The 17,191-nt window shown below is 58.2% G+C and overlaps 1 protein-coding gene across 1 annotated transcript in view; it reads left to right on the forward strand.

Annotated features, from left to right (window-relative positions):
* Window positions 1-17,191, forward strand: part of Shank1 (SH3 and multiple ankyrin repeat domains 1) — a 43,810-nt gene that overhangs the window by 19,623 nt on the left and 6,996 nt on the right. Inside the window, exons 15-22 of the mRNA XM_013508943.1 lie at window positions 5,554-5,636; window positions 5,861-5,985; window positions 6,363-6,498; window positions 6,756-6,836; window positions 7,583-7,651; window positions 7,787-7,905; window positions 15,782-15,878; window positions 16,858-17,185. Of these exons, the coding sequence (XP_013364397.1) occupies window positions 5,554-5,636; window positions 5,861-5,985; window positions 6,363-6,498; window positions 6,756-6,836; window positions 7,583-7,651; window positions 7,787-7,905; window positions 15,782-15,878; window positions 16,858-17,185 (1,038 nt within the window). The remainder of the gene's footprint in view (window positions 1-5,553; window positions 5,637-5,860; window positions 5,986-6,362; window positions 6,499-6,755; window positions 6,837-7,582; window positions 7,652-7,786; window positions 7,906-15,781; window positions 15,879-16,857; window positions 17,186-17,191) is intronic.

Raw genomic sequence — 17,191 nt, forward strand, 5'->3', positions numbered from 1 at the left:
GGGGCGGCCCTGGCGGGGGCTCCCTGCCGCAGCCGCCCCCCGCGCTTTCCTCCAGCTGGCCGGCCCTGGGGCCCCGGCGGCGCAGCGTCTGGTACATCTACAGGTAACCCAGCGCCGCCCCCTTCCCGGCCGCGAGGACGACCCTCCCCAGGCCCGGGCCCCCGGGCCGGGGTCTTTCCCGGACCCCAGGTCTCCCCCCTGTCCCTCTCGGGTTACCTTACCCCGTGCTCAACCCCCACAGGCCCCTCTTCGCATCCCTGCGCCTCTCCATCTTCCTCCCGGCCCCCCTTTCCGACTCCCCCATGCACACTCCTCGGCCCTGGGAGTCTCGCCTCCACCCCCTCCCGGACCCTTGCAGGTCCTTCTGTCTTGTTTCCCTAACACCTTGCCCGGCCGGCCGGGCCCTCCAAATGAGCCCACCCCGGGGCTGCAACTCACTTGCCCTTTCCGCCGCCCTCAGCGCCCCCACTTCCCGAGCCCTCCCTTGGGGAGCCGCCGAGCCTCAGGCCCGGGTCCCTCCGATCCCCCTATCCCCGCCCCTCTTCCTGGAGTTGGCAAGTCCCCCCATTCATACCCCTCTCTCCCATTCACAGTCGTCCCCCCATCACACACGCATCCCGCCCCCGCCTCCTCTCCCCTCCTCTTTTTCCGCTGCGTGTCACTGTGCGACTGTGCGTGTGTCCGTGTGGCTGTGTCGATGTGCGTGTGTGTGCCTTCCTGCAGCCCCGTGTGTGTATGTGTGTAAGGGAGGGAGGCAGGAAGAGGTGGGAGACGGTGGGCTCCTAGCCTGCCCCCCGGCCGCGTCCATCTGTGTATCCCTGTGTGACAGTGTCTGTCTCTGTGTGACTTGGAGCGATAGCGAGGCTGTCTGGGGACCGTGCGTGTGTGTGTGTGTGTGTGTGTGTGTGTGTGTGTGTGATGGAGTGGATCTGTCCCAGGGACTGCGGCTGCGTTTCCCAACACCCAGCCTCCCGTGCCTGGCCTGTCCCTCCCCCCACAGCCCCCCCACTCGCTCCCTCGTGTGCTTGTCCCCATGTGCCCTGCTCCCTGCCCTTGGGGGGATCTTGCATGGGGGGACCCTCCAGCCAGCAGTTCTGCCCTCGGCCCGCGTGGGGCACGTGTGCTGAGCCGCCACTGGGCTTGTGCACGGAGCCTCAGCTGCTTGTGTGCCGCTTCTCCTCACGGGAAGGGGGCGGCTTCCCCGTGGAGGGGGCTCCGGGAAGGCCACGGAGAGGGGCGCGCGGGAGGGGGCGCCGCGCGCAGCAGCAGGCTCTGGGCTGTGGGATTCTGAGGGTGTGAGAGGGCCCTCCGGGTGGGGGCAGGGAGTGGGCACGCCGCAGTCTCCGCGTGTGGGATCCGGTGAGCAGGAGCCGGCGGCTGGGCTCCAGGGGCCTCTCGGGGGACGCCGAGGGATGGCCTGGGGGAGAGCATTGTGCCAGCTCCTGACGGCCAGGTAGTCTGTGCCACGGAGCATGAATGGGGTGCTGTGAGGGGTGGGGAGCGAGTGTGGGGGAGGGGCAGGCTGCAGGAGGCTGGGGAGGCAGAAGAAGGCAGGAGAATGGATTCGGGAGAATGGGGGTACTGGAACTGGGGGGCTTGGAGTGTGCTGAGCAGAGAACCGGGCGGGAGGGGATGCGAGGAATGTGGAGAGGATTTGGGGGTGGGGATTTGGGCAGCGTCCACAGAGCACCGGGAGAGAAGAGAGGAGAGGAGAGGGAGGGGAACGCGGGAATGTAAATGAATGCAGCTGCAAGTCTGAGCGGCAGCGGGTGTGTGATGGAGGCCAGGACGCAAAAGTAGGAAGAGCTGTCCGTGACGACAAGAGGGTGGGCCTGGAGGCTCCAAGGGACGCCAGGGGTCCCACGGGGAAAGTGAGGGAGGAGGTGGGGTGAGGAGGTCGCAGAGTCAGAGAGGACGTGGGGCATGGGTGTAGGTGTGTCGGGGAAAGGCGGGGAGGGAAGGTGCCCGAGGTGTGACTGGGACCCGAGGCCCACGGGATGGGGCAGGGTGATGCGGACTGCACGATGGTGTGGAGCGACCTGCGGAGAGCCGAGGCGGGAGGGCAGCCGGGCGGTTCGGTGCTCCTCCAGCTGCGCACTGGGTGAACCCGTCGCGGAGTGGGAGGGAGAGAAGCTGCACGGGATGCACGGGGTTGCTGTGGTGATCTAGGGTGTTAGGAGACTGCTGGGTAAGTGGGCTGTGGGAAATTCAGACGGTGGCTCTGATGCTGTCTAGCTGGTGCGATCTGAGCGCGTTCTCTGTCCCTCAGTTTGCCGTTTGTAAGATGGGAAAGACACTAGGCAACCCCTCCCAGGTGTGAGGTGCTGGACAGGGCCTGGCATTGGTTGGGCAGCGGCTCCAGGGGCGTGAGTGTCTGTGTGACTGGCATAACCAGGGATGGAGTTCTGCTGCTGGAGGGGCACTCCCGGCACATGTGCATGTGTTCAGGGTCCTTGGGCATCGTGGAGCGGAGGATATTATTACAGCGGTGGCCCAGGGTTTTTTTGTGGAAGACTGTTACTGTGTGACCTCGGGCAAGTTCCTTAAACTTTCTGTGCCTGTTTCTTCACTGGTAAAGTGGACGGGGTACTTTATAGCTAAAGTCTTACGGGTTTACCTCTAAAATGTTTTTTTTTAGTTTTTTCAGTGCTGGGGATGGACCCCAGGGCCTTGCCCACACAAGGCAAACACACTGCCACGGAGCCCCACCCCGGGCCTGGGAAGGGCTGTGGCTTTTGCCTTGTCCAGAGGCACACTTCTAAGCCTGTAACCTACATAGGCTGTTACTGATTACCTGGGGGGATGGGGAAGGTATTTGGGGAAGGCCTAGGGGTGGCATATGCGGATGATATGGGGGTATGAGGGGAGAGGTAGGGGTGTGAAGCAGGAGTGAAAGAAAGTGGAGTGCTGCAGGAAGAGGGCTGCGGAGGGCCCTGGACTTGGGGAGGACCTTGGAGCAGCAAAGACATGAGGGTTTGGAGGAGGCTGTCAGGGTTTGTGGCCGAGACACGAGCGGGGTGAGGATGTCACAAGCAACTGATGTGACCTTGGAACCAACCTCCACTGACCTTGTCCATTCACTGTTGAGGCTTCTTGGCCACTTTCTGTCCTCCCACCCGCTGCCATGCCTGCACACATCCCTCCATCCCCACTGCTACCGGCTGTACCGCAGCCACCAAGGTCCTGGCTCATGGGCTGCTTGTAAGCTCGGGGAGGAAGACACGGCAGGTGTGGTGCGGATGTGTTTCCGGGACCAGGATGAACCCAGGGCGAGAGCAGTAGCTGGCACAGGGTGTGTACATCCGTGCTGTGGATGTGAAGAGACGGGAAGGCATGGTGAAGAGAGAGGGTAGGGTGGGAGGCCGTGCAGGCGCAGGCACAGAACTGTCTCTGGGTACCAGTGTATGGATTTCACAATGGGAGTCACAGGGGTCATGGGAGAATACAGAGGTGCTTGTGGGGGGCAGCGCTGAAATACAGTGGGAGCACAGCAGGTATTATTGGCGTGTGCTAGGATGTGTGCAGGGGGGGTGTGTTGTGGGAACACACTGAGATCAGAGTGAGGGGGAGTTATTATTGGAGCGTACTGGGATGTGTGGGGGTGTTACTGAAATATACTGGAGTATTCATGGAGGGCTGTGTTGCCGAATCTGTGGGGGTAGGTAATTGGGGAGCACACTTGGCTATTATTGGAGTGTGTTTGAGCTGCATGGATATCACTGGGATATGCCGAGGGGGTCCGGGCATTGTTGGGCATGGTTGCAATATCCTACAGTGTGGGAGAGGGACTCGGGGAAGAGCTGCAGTAAGGCCCTGGCCCCAGGCACCACCAGAAAATGTTCAGGGCAAGGCAGGGTGGGCTGCCAGGTGTTGGAGGTTATTCTGGAGGGAGGGCTATTCTGGAGCTGCTGTGTTTGGCATTGCTGTCTACCCTGGGGGGGAGCCTTCTGGAGCATACAGTGGTGGGGCCAAGGTTTTGGGGAGCTATTTTTGGAGCAGGCCTGAAGATAATGCAATGACTTCAGTCTGTCTGTGAACTTTACTGGCTATGTGAGCATCACCCCCATGTGTTGGTGGGGCTTGGGGGCTTTCATGGGGACCACCAGCTTGTATTCATGGATAGTTCCCCTGTGTGGACAGTGTGCTAGGACACACTGCTGGTGTGCAGGAGACGCGGTTGTGATTCGCCGAATCTTAAGGCCATTGGGACTGCCTGTAGCAGTGGAAACATTCTAGGTCTGCACAGTCCTGCATAGCAGCCACCAGCCACATACCGCTACTGGGCCCTTGGAAGAGTGGCCATTGTGATCGAATGCTTGATTGAATGTGAATGTTTGATTTTGATTAACTGTCATAATAATAGCCACATACAAGCTGGGAGTGGTGGCACACACCTGTAATCCCAGCACTCGGGAGGCTGAGGCAGGAGGACTGCCGTGAGTTTGAGTCCAGTCTGGGCTACATTGTGAGCAAGGCCAGCCTGAACTGCATAGTGAGACCTTGTTTCAAAAAAAAAAAAAGATTAAAAATAGTCGCATGCAGTTAAGTGGCTACCATATTGGATAGTGCAGAAGCGTGTTCTGATAGGCTTGGGGACCTCAAGGGGTATTACGTTCATATACATAGCAGGAGTTTAGAAGCAGGGGGGTGGGTCATCAAAAGTAACATGTCTTTTTTGTTGTTATTTTTCTATATTGGGGATTGAAACCAAGGTCTTTGCATTCAGCTACGTCTCCAGCCCTTTTTTATTTTTATTTTGAGACAGGGTCTTGTTAAGAGCCTAAGTTGCAGCTAGGCATGGTGGCACACGCCCATAATCCCAGCACTCAGGAGGCTCAGGCAGGAGGATCACTGCACGTTTAAGGCCAGCCTGGGATACAAAGTGAGTTCAAGGCCAGCCTGAGCTATACAGGGAGACCCTGTCTCAAAAAAAAAAAAAAGAAAAAAGAACCTAAATTGCCCAGGTTGGGCTGAAACTCCCAGAGTGCTGGGATTACAGGTGTGCACCACTATACCTGCCCATGTGTCTCCTTGACTTAATACCTTGATCTAAGGATAGTGACCAGGTCCTGCTGAGCACTGTGTGATACACTGCGTGGATATTTCCTTCTAAGCTCCCCCAGGTCCTGCCAGGCAGAGTGTGTAGCCATCCGTCAGGATAGTGAGGAAATGGGGACACGAAAGGTTCATGTGTGGGCTCAAGGTCACAGACAGGAAGCGACTCTCAGGGCCGCAGGCCAGGCTGTGTGGTAATGTGGAGGCCTCTCCTCGCCTTCTGGGTGCCCCACTTGCTGAATGGCAGGGTGGATGGATGCTGGCTGGATGAATGAGGAAAGACTGAGTGGGAGAGAGCACTGCGGGCTCTGAGGGGGAGGCCTGGCAGGGCTGCTGGGAGAACACGCACGCCACGTGGGGAGAGGCATCCTGGGAGGAGCGCTCCGTGGTCCCGGTTCCAGCAGGGGCTGGGGGGCTGGGGGGCTGGGGTGCTGGCTGCGGCACCAGCGCGGGGTCGCATGGTGGCTTCTCACCCCTTCCCTCCTGCCCTCCTGCTAGCGATTACATCATTAAGGAGAAGACGGTCTTGCTGCAGAAGAAAGACAGCGAGGGGTTTGGGTTCGTGCTCCGGGGGGCCAAGGGTGAGTGCCGGCCGGGGAGGGGTGGGAGGAGGCTCTTGGACCCAAAGCAGGGCCGGGGCGGGGGACGTGGACAGGGCCAGGACCCCAACCCACCCACCACCCCACCCCGGGGTGCTGGTCCCTCAGCTACGGGGAGGCCTCTGTGACTTGGGTCTGAGCCCCATCCCCTGCTCGGCCTCTCCACCCCCTCCCCTCCGACCCCGCCGGCTCCTCCCTGTCTGCAGCGCAGACCCCCATCGAGGAGTTCACCCCCACCCCGGCCTTCCCGGCGCTGCAGTACCTCGAGTCCGTGGACGAGGGGGGCGTGGCATGGCGGGCTGGACTGCGGATGGGAGATTTCCTCATCGAGGTGAGTCTGGCCCGCACCTCTTGCCTGCCACCCCGGGCACAAGCCCCCAGGCCCCTCCGACCCACACCCGGTTCTGGCAGCCCACCAACGCCAGTTCTCCTTTGGCATCGGCCCGCCCCAGCCAGCCCCTGCTTCCTTCAGTGACTCCATCCAGAGGCTCTTCTGAAGGGTCTGGAAGAGTAGCAGAGCTGTTCCCAGTGCACCCTGGGGCACACGAGGGTCTTCCATGCCCGGGCCAGGGTGTTACGGGGGCTCACAAGGGAAGGGTGGTGTGAGGGCCAGGGGAGGGGACAGTGGTGGAGAGGGTCACGGATGGGGCAAGATAGAGGCCAGTCGGCTGGGGACCCTGAAGCTGAACCCCGCGCCCTGTGCCGCAGGTGAATGGGCAGAACGTGGTGAAGGTCGGCCACCGCCAGGTGGTGAACATGATCCGGCAAGGGGGCAACACGCTCATGGTGAAGGTGGTGATGGTCACCAGGCACCCGGACATGGATGAGGCCGTCCATAAGAAAGGTGCTCTTCAACTCCTGTGGCCAGGCCTGGGCGCCCCACTGCCACCACACTAGGGTCCTCAGGAGGCCCCATGGCCGGTCCCCGCTGCCCAAAGCCTGCCCTTCCCCAAGGCTGTTTATTCATGGCCCTCCTAGGGAGAAGCTGAGGCAGGCAGGGCTCCGCGCGCTGGCGGTGCTGTCCTGAGGAGCCCGGGAGCATTGGGGCCGCGGGTGGGGGCGGGTGCCCCCCTGAAGTGCTGATGTCCCCACCCCTCCCAGCCCCGCAGCAGGCCAAGCGGCTCCCGCCCCCGGCCATCTCCCTGCGCTCCAAGTCTATGACCTCAGAGCTGGAGGAAATGGGTGAGCCTGCAGGGCTGCTGGGCTGTGGGCGGGCCAGGGCGGGGGCTCGAGCGTCCCTGAGTTTGTTAGTGTTGTTAGTGACCGGGGGTCCTGTCCTCTTCCTGTCCCGTCTGTGGGCAGGACTCTGGCCTGCCTGTGTGTCTCTGGGAAGGGTGTCTGAAAGATGACTTCTGTTCTCTCGTATCTGTTGCTCTGTCGAGGTCTCTCTTTTGGGTCTGTATGTGTCCCTCTCTGCGGGTCACTCTGTCCTTCCTTCTGGTCCCTCTCCATCCATCCAACTTCCCCCCTGACCCCCGCTTTCTATCTCTCCTTCCAGTAGCTTCCCAAACCCCCAATAGCCCCGCAAGGTGACCCCCTTCCCCCTAGGCAGGGCCGAGGAGACCGGGGGTCCCGGTTTCCCTGACACTTCCGGGGCCCTAAGGGAGGCGGGTGTTCCAGAGAGGGGACCCCTCGCCTCCCCCTGACGTCCTAACTCTTGGCTCCTCTACTGCCTCTCCCCCGGGCTAGTCTCCCCCTGGAAGAAGAAGAGTGGTGAGTGGGCACAGGACTGGCGGGAGGGCCCCCGCGTCCCGACCCTGCCGGCCGACTCGCCCCTCCCCACCCGGCCCCTACTGCCCCACTGCGCTTGCGCACGCTCACTGGCCACGCCCACTGGATGCACCTGTTGGCCATGCCCACTGGCCGAGCCCATTCCGCCCCGTGTCACGGGGGCGCTCTCGAGCTATATCCATCTCCTTTGCCCACAGAATATGAACAGCAGCCTGCGCCGGTGCCCAGCATGGAGAAAAAGCGGACTGTGTATCAGATGGCTCTCAGTAAGATGTCCCAGCCGGATTCCTACCCCTCTGGCCTCCCTCTCGGTCACATGCCCCCCTTTCCCAGCCGCATACAGCGCGGCTCTGTCCCTGCGCCAGACTTCATGGTCCCCCACCTGTCTGCGCCTCTCTCAGACAAACTGGACGAGATCCTGGCTGCAGCCCAGCAAACCATCAGCGCTAGCGAGAGCCCTGCGCCTGGTGGCCTCGCGTCCCTGGGCAAGCATCGGCCCAAAGGCTTCTTCGCCACCGAGGTAGGCGGCTGGCATGGCGAGGGAACCGGGGCCCCCTGCCGAAACCTTTCCTGAGCCCACGTTCACGCTGAAGGCACCATACTTCCCGGGGGCCACCTTTCTCTGTCTGCTTATGTCCCACCCGCACCGCGCCTCTCCTTTCCTCATCTGGTTCTTTGTCCCACTTCTTTTGTCCCCGCCCCGGGGTCTCAAGGCAGCCAAAGCGATGTCATAGATGGAGATTCCCCCACGCGACGAGACGATAGGAGCTCGGCGAGCGTTAGTTATTAAGATATTAATTATTAAGCCAGGCACCATGGCACAGGCCAGTACTCTCAGCTTCTTGGGAGGCTGAGGAGAGGATCGCCTGAGCCCGGGAGTTTGGGGGTAGCCTGGACAAGATAGCAAAACCTTCTATCTCTCAAAAAAAGTTATTATCCCTGTCCTGTCTTTCTGATCGCCTTCCCCCCGCAGGAAGAGGTGAAGCTATAGTGGATGCTGTGTTCTGCATGGATTATTTCATTCATTTCTTAAAATCGTCCTCTGTGGTACATACAGTTGTAAGCCTGCTTGCAGAGGGCTGAGGGGGAACCTGAGGCTCAGAGAAAAAGTCCAGCCTCAGCCCTAGCTGTCGTGGGGGCCCCCGTGGGCCTGTCCCTGGCTGTCCACCTACTGGGCTGTGCCTCTTGACATCAGTGTAACCCCCAGGCCTGCCTGTGACCCCTCATGCTATTACCTCTCCCTGCCCTGCCCGAGCCATTTACTCTGAAGCTGGCTTTGTTGGCTTTTAGGGGGCCACAGATCCCTGCAGTAGACTGGCATCGTCTTTCTCAGAATAATGCTTAAAAGTGCGTAAACTGTGATACACAAGATAACAAAAGAAGCTAGTTATACCAAAATAGAGTTATCAAAATATTTTTAAAAAGCAAAATTTGTGGTATCGTACTATCTGTGCCTTTTCATCAACACATTACACAGAGCAATCTGACAGTGGATCTTAAGTACTCTAATTTCAAAATCATGAGGAGCATAAACATTATTTTGAGAAATCTGCACCACTGCAATGGGATATGGAAATATCTGTGATTTCTATGGGGGATGCAGACACTGGGCTTGCTGAGACTAGCAGAGTTTGTTGTCTATGTCCTTAATTGAGGAAGAGCTGAGATTTTGTTGGAGGATATGAAAATAAAGACATAGTTTGTCGTTCTCTCTCAGTACGCAGGCCCCCACCCCTGGAGTGGAATCTACCCACACAGCCTCACCAAGGGCTAGACCATCTGCTCTAGTGGGTCTCATACTTTTACAAGAGTCAGTGAGCCAGGTGTGGTGGCGCATGCCTGTAATCCCAGCACTGGGGAGGCTGAGGCGGGAGGATCGTTTCTGAGTTCAAGACCAACCTGGACTCCAGAGTGAGCTCAAGGCCAGCCAGAACTGCATAGTGAGACCCTGTCTCAAAAAAGACAAAAAAAAAGTCAGTGAGCCAGGTGTGGTGGTGCATGCCTGGAATCCCAGTATTCTGGGAGGCTGAGGCAGGAGGATCACAGCCTAGAGCCCTGCCTGGGCAATTTACAGAGACTCTGTCAAAATAAATCTTTAAAAAGCGTCTAGGGATAGAGCTCAGTGCAAAGGTCCTGGTTCAGGCCCTAGTACAGAAAGAAAGGAAGGGAAGGGAAGGGAAGAAGAAAGGAAATGAATCAAGAGCAGGGGACAAGTTTTGCACCAGGACTCTGGAATTTCTTTCCAGTGTAGAGAGGCAGAGGGTCCTCCCTCCTTCTCAGGGCCTGCTGAGTGTCTTGCATACAGTGGCTCATCAGTACCCATTTCTTGAGGAGTCTGAAGTCCTGGCAAATGTTAGGCACATCTTTTGCCCACCCCCCTTCAGTGGAAGGATCAAAAGTGCGTGGGCATTGGACCAGGCAGACGTGGCTCCGCCTCCTCTAATTTACTGTACCACTTTGGACCACACCACGTAATTTCTGGGTGTCTCAGTGCCCTGCTCTGTAAGATGGGGCGGCAGCTGACCTTGCTGTTTCTCAGGATGCGATGAGACCGGCTCCCAGTGCGCATGCTCCCGACGCACACACTGGCCTCCTTTCCCTGCTTTGTCCCAGGCGTGTATTTGTATTTCCCCTGATCTGGGGCAAGCCATTGCCTGGATCAACACTGGAGTTTTTGAAATTTCACATCCAATGCTGAGCAACACAGGCTCGGAGGCTGTCATCTGGGAGCAAGAGCTGGAAAACAGCTCACCTCTTTTTTCCATTTCTTTTTTGTTTTTTGAGACGGGGTCTCACCATGTAGCCCAGGCTGGCCTCAAACTCCCAGTCTCATGCTTCACTTTCCAAAGTGCTGAGATGACAGGTGTCACCTGTTCATTTTGATGCTGCTCCATTGTCTCTCTGTCCAGTCTGTAAGCCTGTGCTTAAATTCTTCTGCAGACAAGGAGCTCACCACCTCCTGTGCAGCTATTCTATATGTGGACAGACTTTCTGGAAGTTCTTCCTTACATGCAGCCCTGATCTACCGCCCCTGGGCTTTTGACACTGTTTCTGTGGTCTTGTTTTGTTATTCACCCTGAAGCAGCAGCCCCCAACCCCCGTTCCTCAGTGAACTTCCCAGGGAAGGGTGGGAGGCCAGGAGAGAGGACACTCCCCTCTAAAGCAGATGAAGCAGAGTCCTGGGGACAGTGGCAAGGTTACCACAGTGGATCCTCAGTAATGAGGATTCTGCATTTGCACGCTTGCTTAAATTTATGTAGACCCCCCAATCAGCATTTGTGGGGGCTTATGTGATTTTTCACGGACATGGCCAGAGTGCCAAGCGTGTCACGTGGCCAGACATGCAAGTTCCCAGCACAGGGGGCTAGGGAAGCCCCTGCTTCCTGCCTCCGTGCTGTACTGCTGACCAGCACCCTGTGCAGTATTCTTTGCATCCTCCTGCTCCTTTCGGTGGTTGCAGTGTTTAAAATGACCCCGACACCTAGTGCTATAGAATGCGTAGCAGCGCCCCTAACCTCTTCCCTCGAGATGCCAGGACCACTTCGCCACTCGCACCCCTCACTCTCCTGCAGTATTACCCAGTGTCCCCCAGCAGGATACACCACTTTTGATTGAGAACCCCCACCCCTCATCATTCCAAGGCTAAACAGTTTTCAGCCTTGTGTTTACCCAAGTAGGCTTAGATAGAGTCAAGAAGCCACCACATCCATCCATCCGTCTATCTGTCCATCTGTCCATCCATCCATCCATCCATCCATCCATCCACCCATCACTTCTGGATACTCTGGGAGGCTGAGGCAAGAGGATCACAAATTTGAGCCCAGCCTGGTCAACTTACCAACTTGGCGAGAGCCTGTTTCAAATTAAAGCCAGTCATACCGAAGGGCGGGAACTTATTCCTAACAGTCCCAGTTCTTCAGGCCTCTTTCCCACCTGCATGTCAGCCTTCCTTTTCCCACCTGGGGCCTGCAAGCCTCCCCTAGGTGCTTCCCTTTGTTCCTGGTCCCCAGAAAGTCTGTGATAACAGACAAACACAGATTTAGATCCTGACTTCCACCAACGGTCATGCACCACGGTGGACTGCGTTACTTCACTTCTCTGCGTCTCAGTTTCCTCTTCTGTAAACTGGGGCCAGAACCGACCTCACCGAGGTCTGGTGGAGATTACTGAGGTGAGCTCCAGCACAGCACTTCTCGACAGGGCAGAAAATAGCAAACGAGAGGCCGCGCTGCGTCTGGGCAGTTGAGTTTGCAGGCAGCCGAGACCCCTGCGTAAGGGAGAACCCAAAAAGCTGGCTCAGATGGAATGCAAACAAATCCTGTTTCCCCCCCAGAGCCCCCAGCAGCGTGGGCTGCCGCCTTGCATGCAGAGGCTGAAAGGACGACCCAGACCCCGCCTCCTGGAAGCCACCGCCTGAACTCCTCTGCGGGTGCAGCCGCCCGCTGCCCGCCTGGCCCCACCCCTCTCAGCACTGCCGCCCCCATCTCCCCTGGGGCCTCTTGCCTTCCTTGTCCCGCGGTCTCTTGCCCCCTAGAGCCTCCCTCTCCTTTGCACTTCCCGGGTCTGTTCCTGGCTTCCCCAAAGCCGCGTGTCAGGCGGGAGCGTCTCGGCCCCCACCCCGCTCTTTCCCACCCGCCCTGTGACGTTGCTGCGTCTCTGGGCCTCCCGAAGAGTCTGGGTTTGTTCTCTGTGTCTCCATCTCCCTCCGGTTCTGCTTCTCCTCTCTTCTCTGCACGGACCCCTCTGTGTCCGGACCGGAGGTTTGGGGTGCAGCATCACCCCGACATTCCTGGGGCCAGGGCTTCTCCGAATGAGGAACGCCCCTACTGCGCGAGGCTGCGGTGTAAGGAGGGTGGAGGTTGGAAGGTTTGGGCTCCGGGACGGGACGGATGCACGCTGCATTCCGCCTGAGAGCACCCAGAGCGAGGCTGCCCTGCCTTCAGGGCTCTGCTGTCTCTCCCCGCTGTGGCCTGGGCTTCTCAGCTCTGACTCTGTCGCCTGGTCGCTGACACCAGAGGGCTCCCTGGACCCCAGGCTCTGTGTGGGTGCGGGGTTTCAGCTCTGCTCTGACTCAGTTTCTCCTAATCGTTTGTTTTCACTCTGGCCTCCTTCCCAGGCCGCTCTGCCCCACTTTGCAGCGCCCCCAGAATGCTTCCCTCTCTTCTGTCCCTCAGTCTTTATCTCTCCTCCTTCTAACTCCCACCTGTCTCCCTCGTCCTCCTTGCTCTTCATCTATCCCTGCATCTCCCCATCTCTTTTTCTCCTCCCTCCCTCCCTCCCTGACCCACCTCCTTCCTACTGAGTTACATCCTCACCTCCCTACTTTCTTTTTGAGACCAAGTCTCACTAAGTTGCATAGAGTAACCTCAAATCTGAGGTCTTCCCGCCTCAGCCTCCCAGAGTGCTGGCATTACAGGCTTGTGCCACCATGTCAGGCTTCCTTTTTTGTCTTCATCTTCATTTGCCCTCCTCCCCCACCTGTGTTCACCCCGTTACCCATCTCAGGGGCTGTCTCCCAAGCAGGAACATCCTAGTTCTTTGTCAGCCTTTGCCTCTGGGGCACCAACCCATGCAGGAGGCCCATGGAGAGCTGGGCCCCAGGCTGATGATTTGAGGAGGATCCTGCCCGGCAGCTGGTGAAGTCATGCACAGAGGCACACTCTGATTGCTGCCCTGGGTTTATTGATGAAGGTCAGTTTGAGGTTAGTCCAATGCCACCCAGATAACTTCATGGTCCCTCCATCTGATTCACAGTCTCTTCCATGATTATCGGAGTGAGGCCAATCAGCCCTGGCCCCAATGGAAAGGGCCTTTCCCTCAGATTTCTTTTCACATCTTGTTTCACCTCCAAGGAACTCTTCATGCTGCAAGCATTTATTGAGCACCTGCTATATGCTGGACCTGCTGCTGAGCCCTGCAGGTAGAGGAGTGAACTGGCCAAGCGAGGTCATTTTCTTAGAGAATTTACATTTGGAGGGTGGAATAGAGCAGAGTTGGATCCTACCTTATGTGAGAGAAACTTCCCCAAAAGTGGCTTGCACAAGATGAATGCTGATCACTTTCATATTAAAGAATTCAACAGCAAGGAGCCCCAGGCAGGAGTGGCCACCTCCGTGGTCACTTTCTGCTCCACTGTCCTATACTTTCTTCCAACCATGAGGCCTTAGAGTCCATAATGGCTGCGGGAGTTCTAGCGATTGCACCAGCATTCCAGGTAATAGGGACCAGGAAGTGCTGAAAGGCATGATGGATTTTTTTTTTTTTCCTGTTAATTGACTGCAGTGTTCATCTGAATGGCCAGCGGCCATGTGGGGGACAGTACAGGCCTGGGGGAAGGGGCCAGGCTGACAGTTTCAGAGCACGAGGAAAGACTGTTCAGGGGTGAGGGCCAGTGCGTGCTGAGGCTCTGTGGCGAGAAGCAGCCAGGACTGCTGAGGACTGGGGACATTTGTCAGGGGCTGGACGCAGGGCTGGGAGGTGGGGCCTGACTTCACCCGCCAGAGCGGGATTCCTGGTCAGCTCCCAAGGGTGGAGAAGGCAAACATCTGGCAGAAGAGCGGTGGAAGGGCCCAGCCACACCTGGTGCTGGCCACTTCTTACTCACTTATCTGTCATCCAACTTGTGTTGTAGGAAGGACATGAGGCCCTGTCTGGGCACAGGGGACTCGGCAGGGAATGAGACAGAGTCGCTACCCTTGGGCAAGTTGTTCCGGCTTCTGGAGCCTTTGGCACTTAGTTCACCCTCCATAGCTACAGGTTCCAAGTGCCCTGATTCGACCAGCTCCAGACTGAAAGTGTGTGTGGAGGGGGGAAGTTGTGAATGTTTGCATTGTGGTTTCTGAGCTACATTCCCAACTCCTTTTATTTTCTATTTTGAGGCCGGATCTCCCTAAGTTGCCCAGGTTGGGCTTAAGCTGGCAGTCCTCCTGCCTCGGCCTTCCCAAGTGCTGGGGTTATAGGCGTGTACCACCATGCATGGCTTCTTGTCATTATCCCGGCCATACGGTGTAGTAAAGCAGCTGCCGACGTGGCGTTTGCATGGTGTTGGGCATTGTAAGTAATCTAAGACGGCGAAGTGGGCAGGAGGCTGTGTGGTTCCGTATAAACGCTACACCGCTGTGTCCAGGGGTCTGAGCACCCGTGGATTTTGGCATCCTGGGAACCCTGACATCAACTCCCCGTGTGACTGAGGGGCGACTGTCTTATCCAAGTGGGCTGACACTCATTTTTTTTCCTGGTTTCTAAAAGTTGAAACACTTCCCCCCAAAGTACAATGGGCCTAGACCCCAGGGCTCCAGTGTGAGAGAAGTCGCTCCTGCCTTCCGAGCGTCTGGGAGGCCACAGCAAGTGCCAAGACTGCTTCTGACAGAGCCGTGCTGTGACAGGTTGATGCAGAGACGGTGACAGGGCGGGCAGACATCTGAGTGGAGGAGGTAGAGATGGACGGAATGCTCGACAGTGAGAAGTGTCAGAGCTAGAGTGGAGGCACAGGGTGGGTTGCTCGGGGGAACCTGAGGGGAACAAGGAGGCAGGACCTGGCTGTGGGGCTCAGGAGTCGTGGTCCCCTGGGAGCCCCAAGTCCATATCTCAGCCCAGCCTTGGCCCTGCCTAGCTCTGCCTGTGTGTATCAGTCCTACAAGGCCTGTAGGCTGCTCTGCTCTTTCGAGTTTTGGGGGGTTTGGGTTTGGTTTTGTTTGAGATAGGGTCTTGCTATGTAGGTCAGGCTGGCCTTGAACTCACTACGGAGCCCAAGCTGGCTTTGAATACATGGCAGTCCTCCTGCCTCAGCCTCCCGAGTGCTGAGATTATAGCACTTGTGCTGGAGACCTGTGATTATCCAGAACCACCAGCAGGAGCTGCTCACAGCAGCAGGGGATCTGGACCCAAGGATGGGCACCAACAATGCCTCCCTCGGATTCCATGTAGACTGGAGCTGGGAATTCGGATCTGCTTCTCACTGGTGTCGGATGTTACTGTAGGATTTCAAGCAGAGCAACAGCATGCTTGGAATTTCTTTTTGGATGGTCCCCCTGACTCCTGTGGACAACAGCTACGCAGGGCTGTGTGGGGGCAGTGGCAGGAAGAAGCAGAGGCTACCGCAGCTGTCCAGGCAGGCGACCGAGGAGGCCTGGGCACAGGAGGTTACAGCAGGAAGTCCCCAGCACAGCCAGCAGGGCAGAGAGCAACAGGGTCACCTGCCGATCTGCTTTCTTCTCCTTTCTTTTTGCCTGCAGCCCAGACTCAAAGAGCTTCCTCCCAGGGCCTTTGCATCTCCTTTGCATCTCCAGAGGCTTGGAGAAGGAAGGGGTGGTGGGTGGGGAAGCTCCATCTCCAGGCCCCTCCTGATCTTTCTCTGGTGTCTTTTTTTCTCTCCCCCACTGGCTGCTGCCCCGAAGTCAAGCTTCGATCCCCATCACCGCTCCCAGCCAAGTTACGAACGTCCTTCTTTCCTGCCTCCGGGACCTGGGCTCATGCTCCGACAAAAATCTATCGGTATGTTCCCCGCTAGGGACGGGGCAGGCAGGGAGGGTGACCCTGCGTGGGGCAGGCAAGGGCGCCTGGGCATGTCTTCTGCTCACACCCGCGACCACAGTGCAGTGGAGCTGGCCAGAGAGCTCAGCACTTGAGCTGGGAAGCTCCAGTGAGTCCTGGCTCCTCTGCTTCCCAGCTGTGGGTGTGGAGCAGCTGGCTCTGCATCTAGAAAGTGGAGAGATACGTGCGCTGGCCCTCAGAGCCCTGTGCACACAGGGATGGGGCGGTGGTGACAGCGAGTGGCTGAAGCCAGGCACTGCACAGGAGAGAGCAGTCAGAGATAGAGTCAAGGTCTGACTCTGAGAAGCAGGCAAAGGTTTCACTCCTCCAAGCCTCCTGGAGCGGTTTTGCCATTGGTTTTGCCTATTGCTTTTCCCTGGGTCCGGTGTCCGCCATCCCCAAAGTGACGCAGCGTCCGTGAGCCCTACTTGTGCCTCGCCACTGGCCGAGTACTTTTTCGTTGTCAGCAACCTCCATAAACATGAGCCGTATTTGGGCTGGGGACCTAGCCCAGCGGTAGGGAGCTGGTCTAGCAAGTGTGACCCCGTGGGTTCAATCCCCAAGCAAAAAGAGCTCGTCTGCCCTCAGCCACATCTAGAGTGGTTGTAGCTCTGAAGTCACAGGCACATAATCGTGGCGATCCTTTCCCGGCTCGAGCTACTTATGCTCACCGCGAGGCACCCTAAATGGGCCTTTGTGCGAACTAGAAGGAGGCGCCTCCTCGTGCCTGGAGGTGGAAATTCAGTTGAATTTCGCCCCCGACTTCCCGCCTGCTCCCCCTGCTGTTTGCTGTTGAGCAGTGCAAAACCTGAAGCTCCGCGCTGATCCGTGAGAAGTGTTTAGCACTTTGCGCCGGGTGCCGCTGCTATCTTTACTCCTGGGGACAGGACAGCGGGAGAGCCCCGCCATGTCCCACTCGGGATCCTCCGTGTCTCCCCAGGGGCTGCAGAGGATGATAGACCATACCTAGCACCCCCAGCCATGAAGTTCAGCCGCAGCCTATCTGTGCCTGGTTCAGAGGACATCCCCCCGCCGCCCACCACGTCCCCGCCAGAGCCCCCCTACAGCACACCCCCGGCCCCCTCCTCCTCGGGCCGCCTCACCCCCTCCCCGCGGGGAGGCCCCTTCAACCCCGGCTCCGGGGGACCCCTCCCCGCCTCCTCCCCTGCGTCCTTTGACGGCCCCTCCCCTCCCGACACGCGCGTGGGGGGCCGGGACAAGAGCCTGTACCACGGCGGGCCCCTGCCCCCTGCGCACCACCACCCGCCGCACCA

Source organism: Chinchilla lanigera, unplaced genomic scaffold, assembly GCF_000276665.1.
Source record: "Chinchilla lanigera isolate Chin_1 unplaced genomic scaffold, ChiLan1.0 scaffold00158, whole genome shotgun sequence".
NCBI classification, from domain to species: Eukaryota; Metazoa; Chordata; class Mammalia; order Rodentia; family Chinchillidae; genus Chinchilla; species Chinchilla lanigera.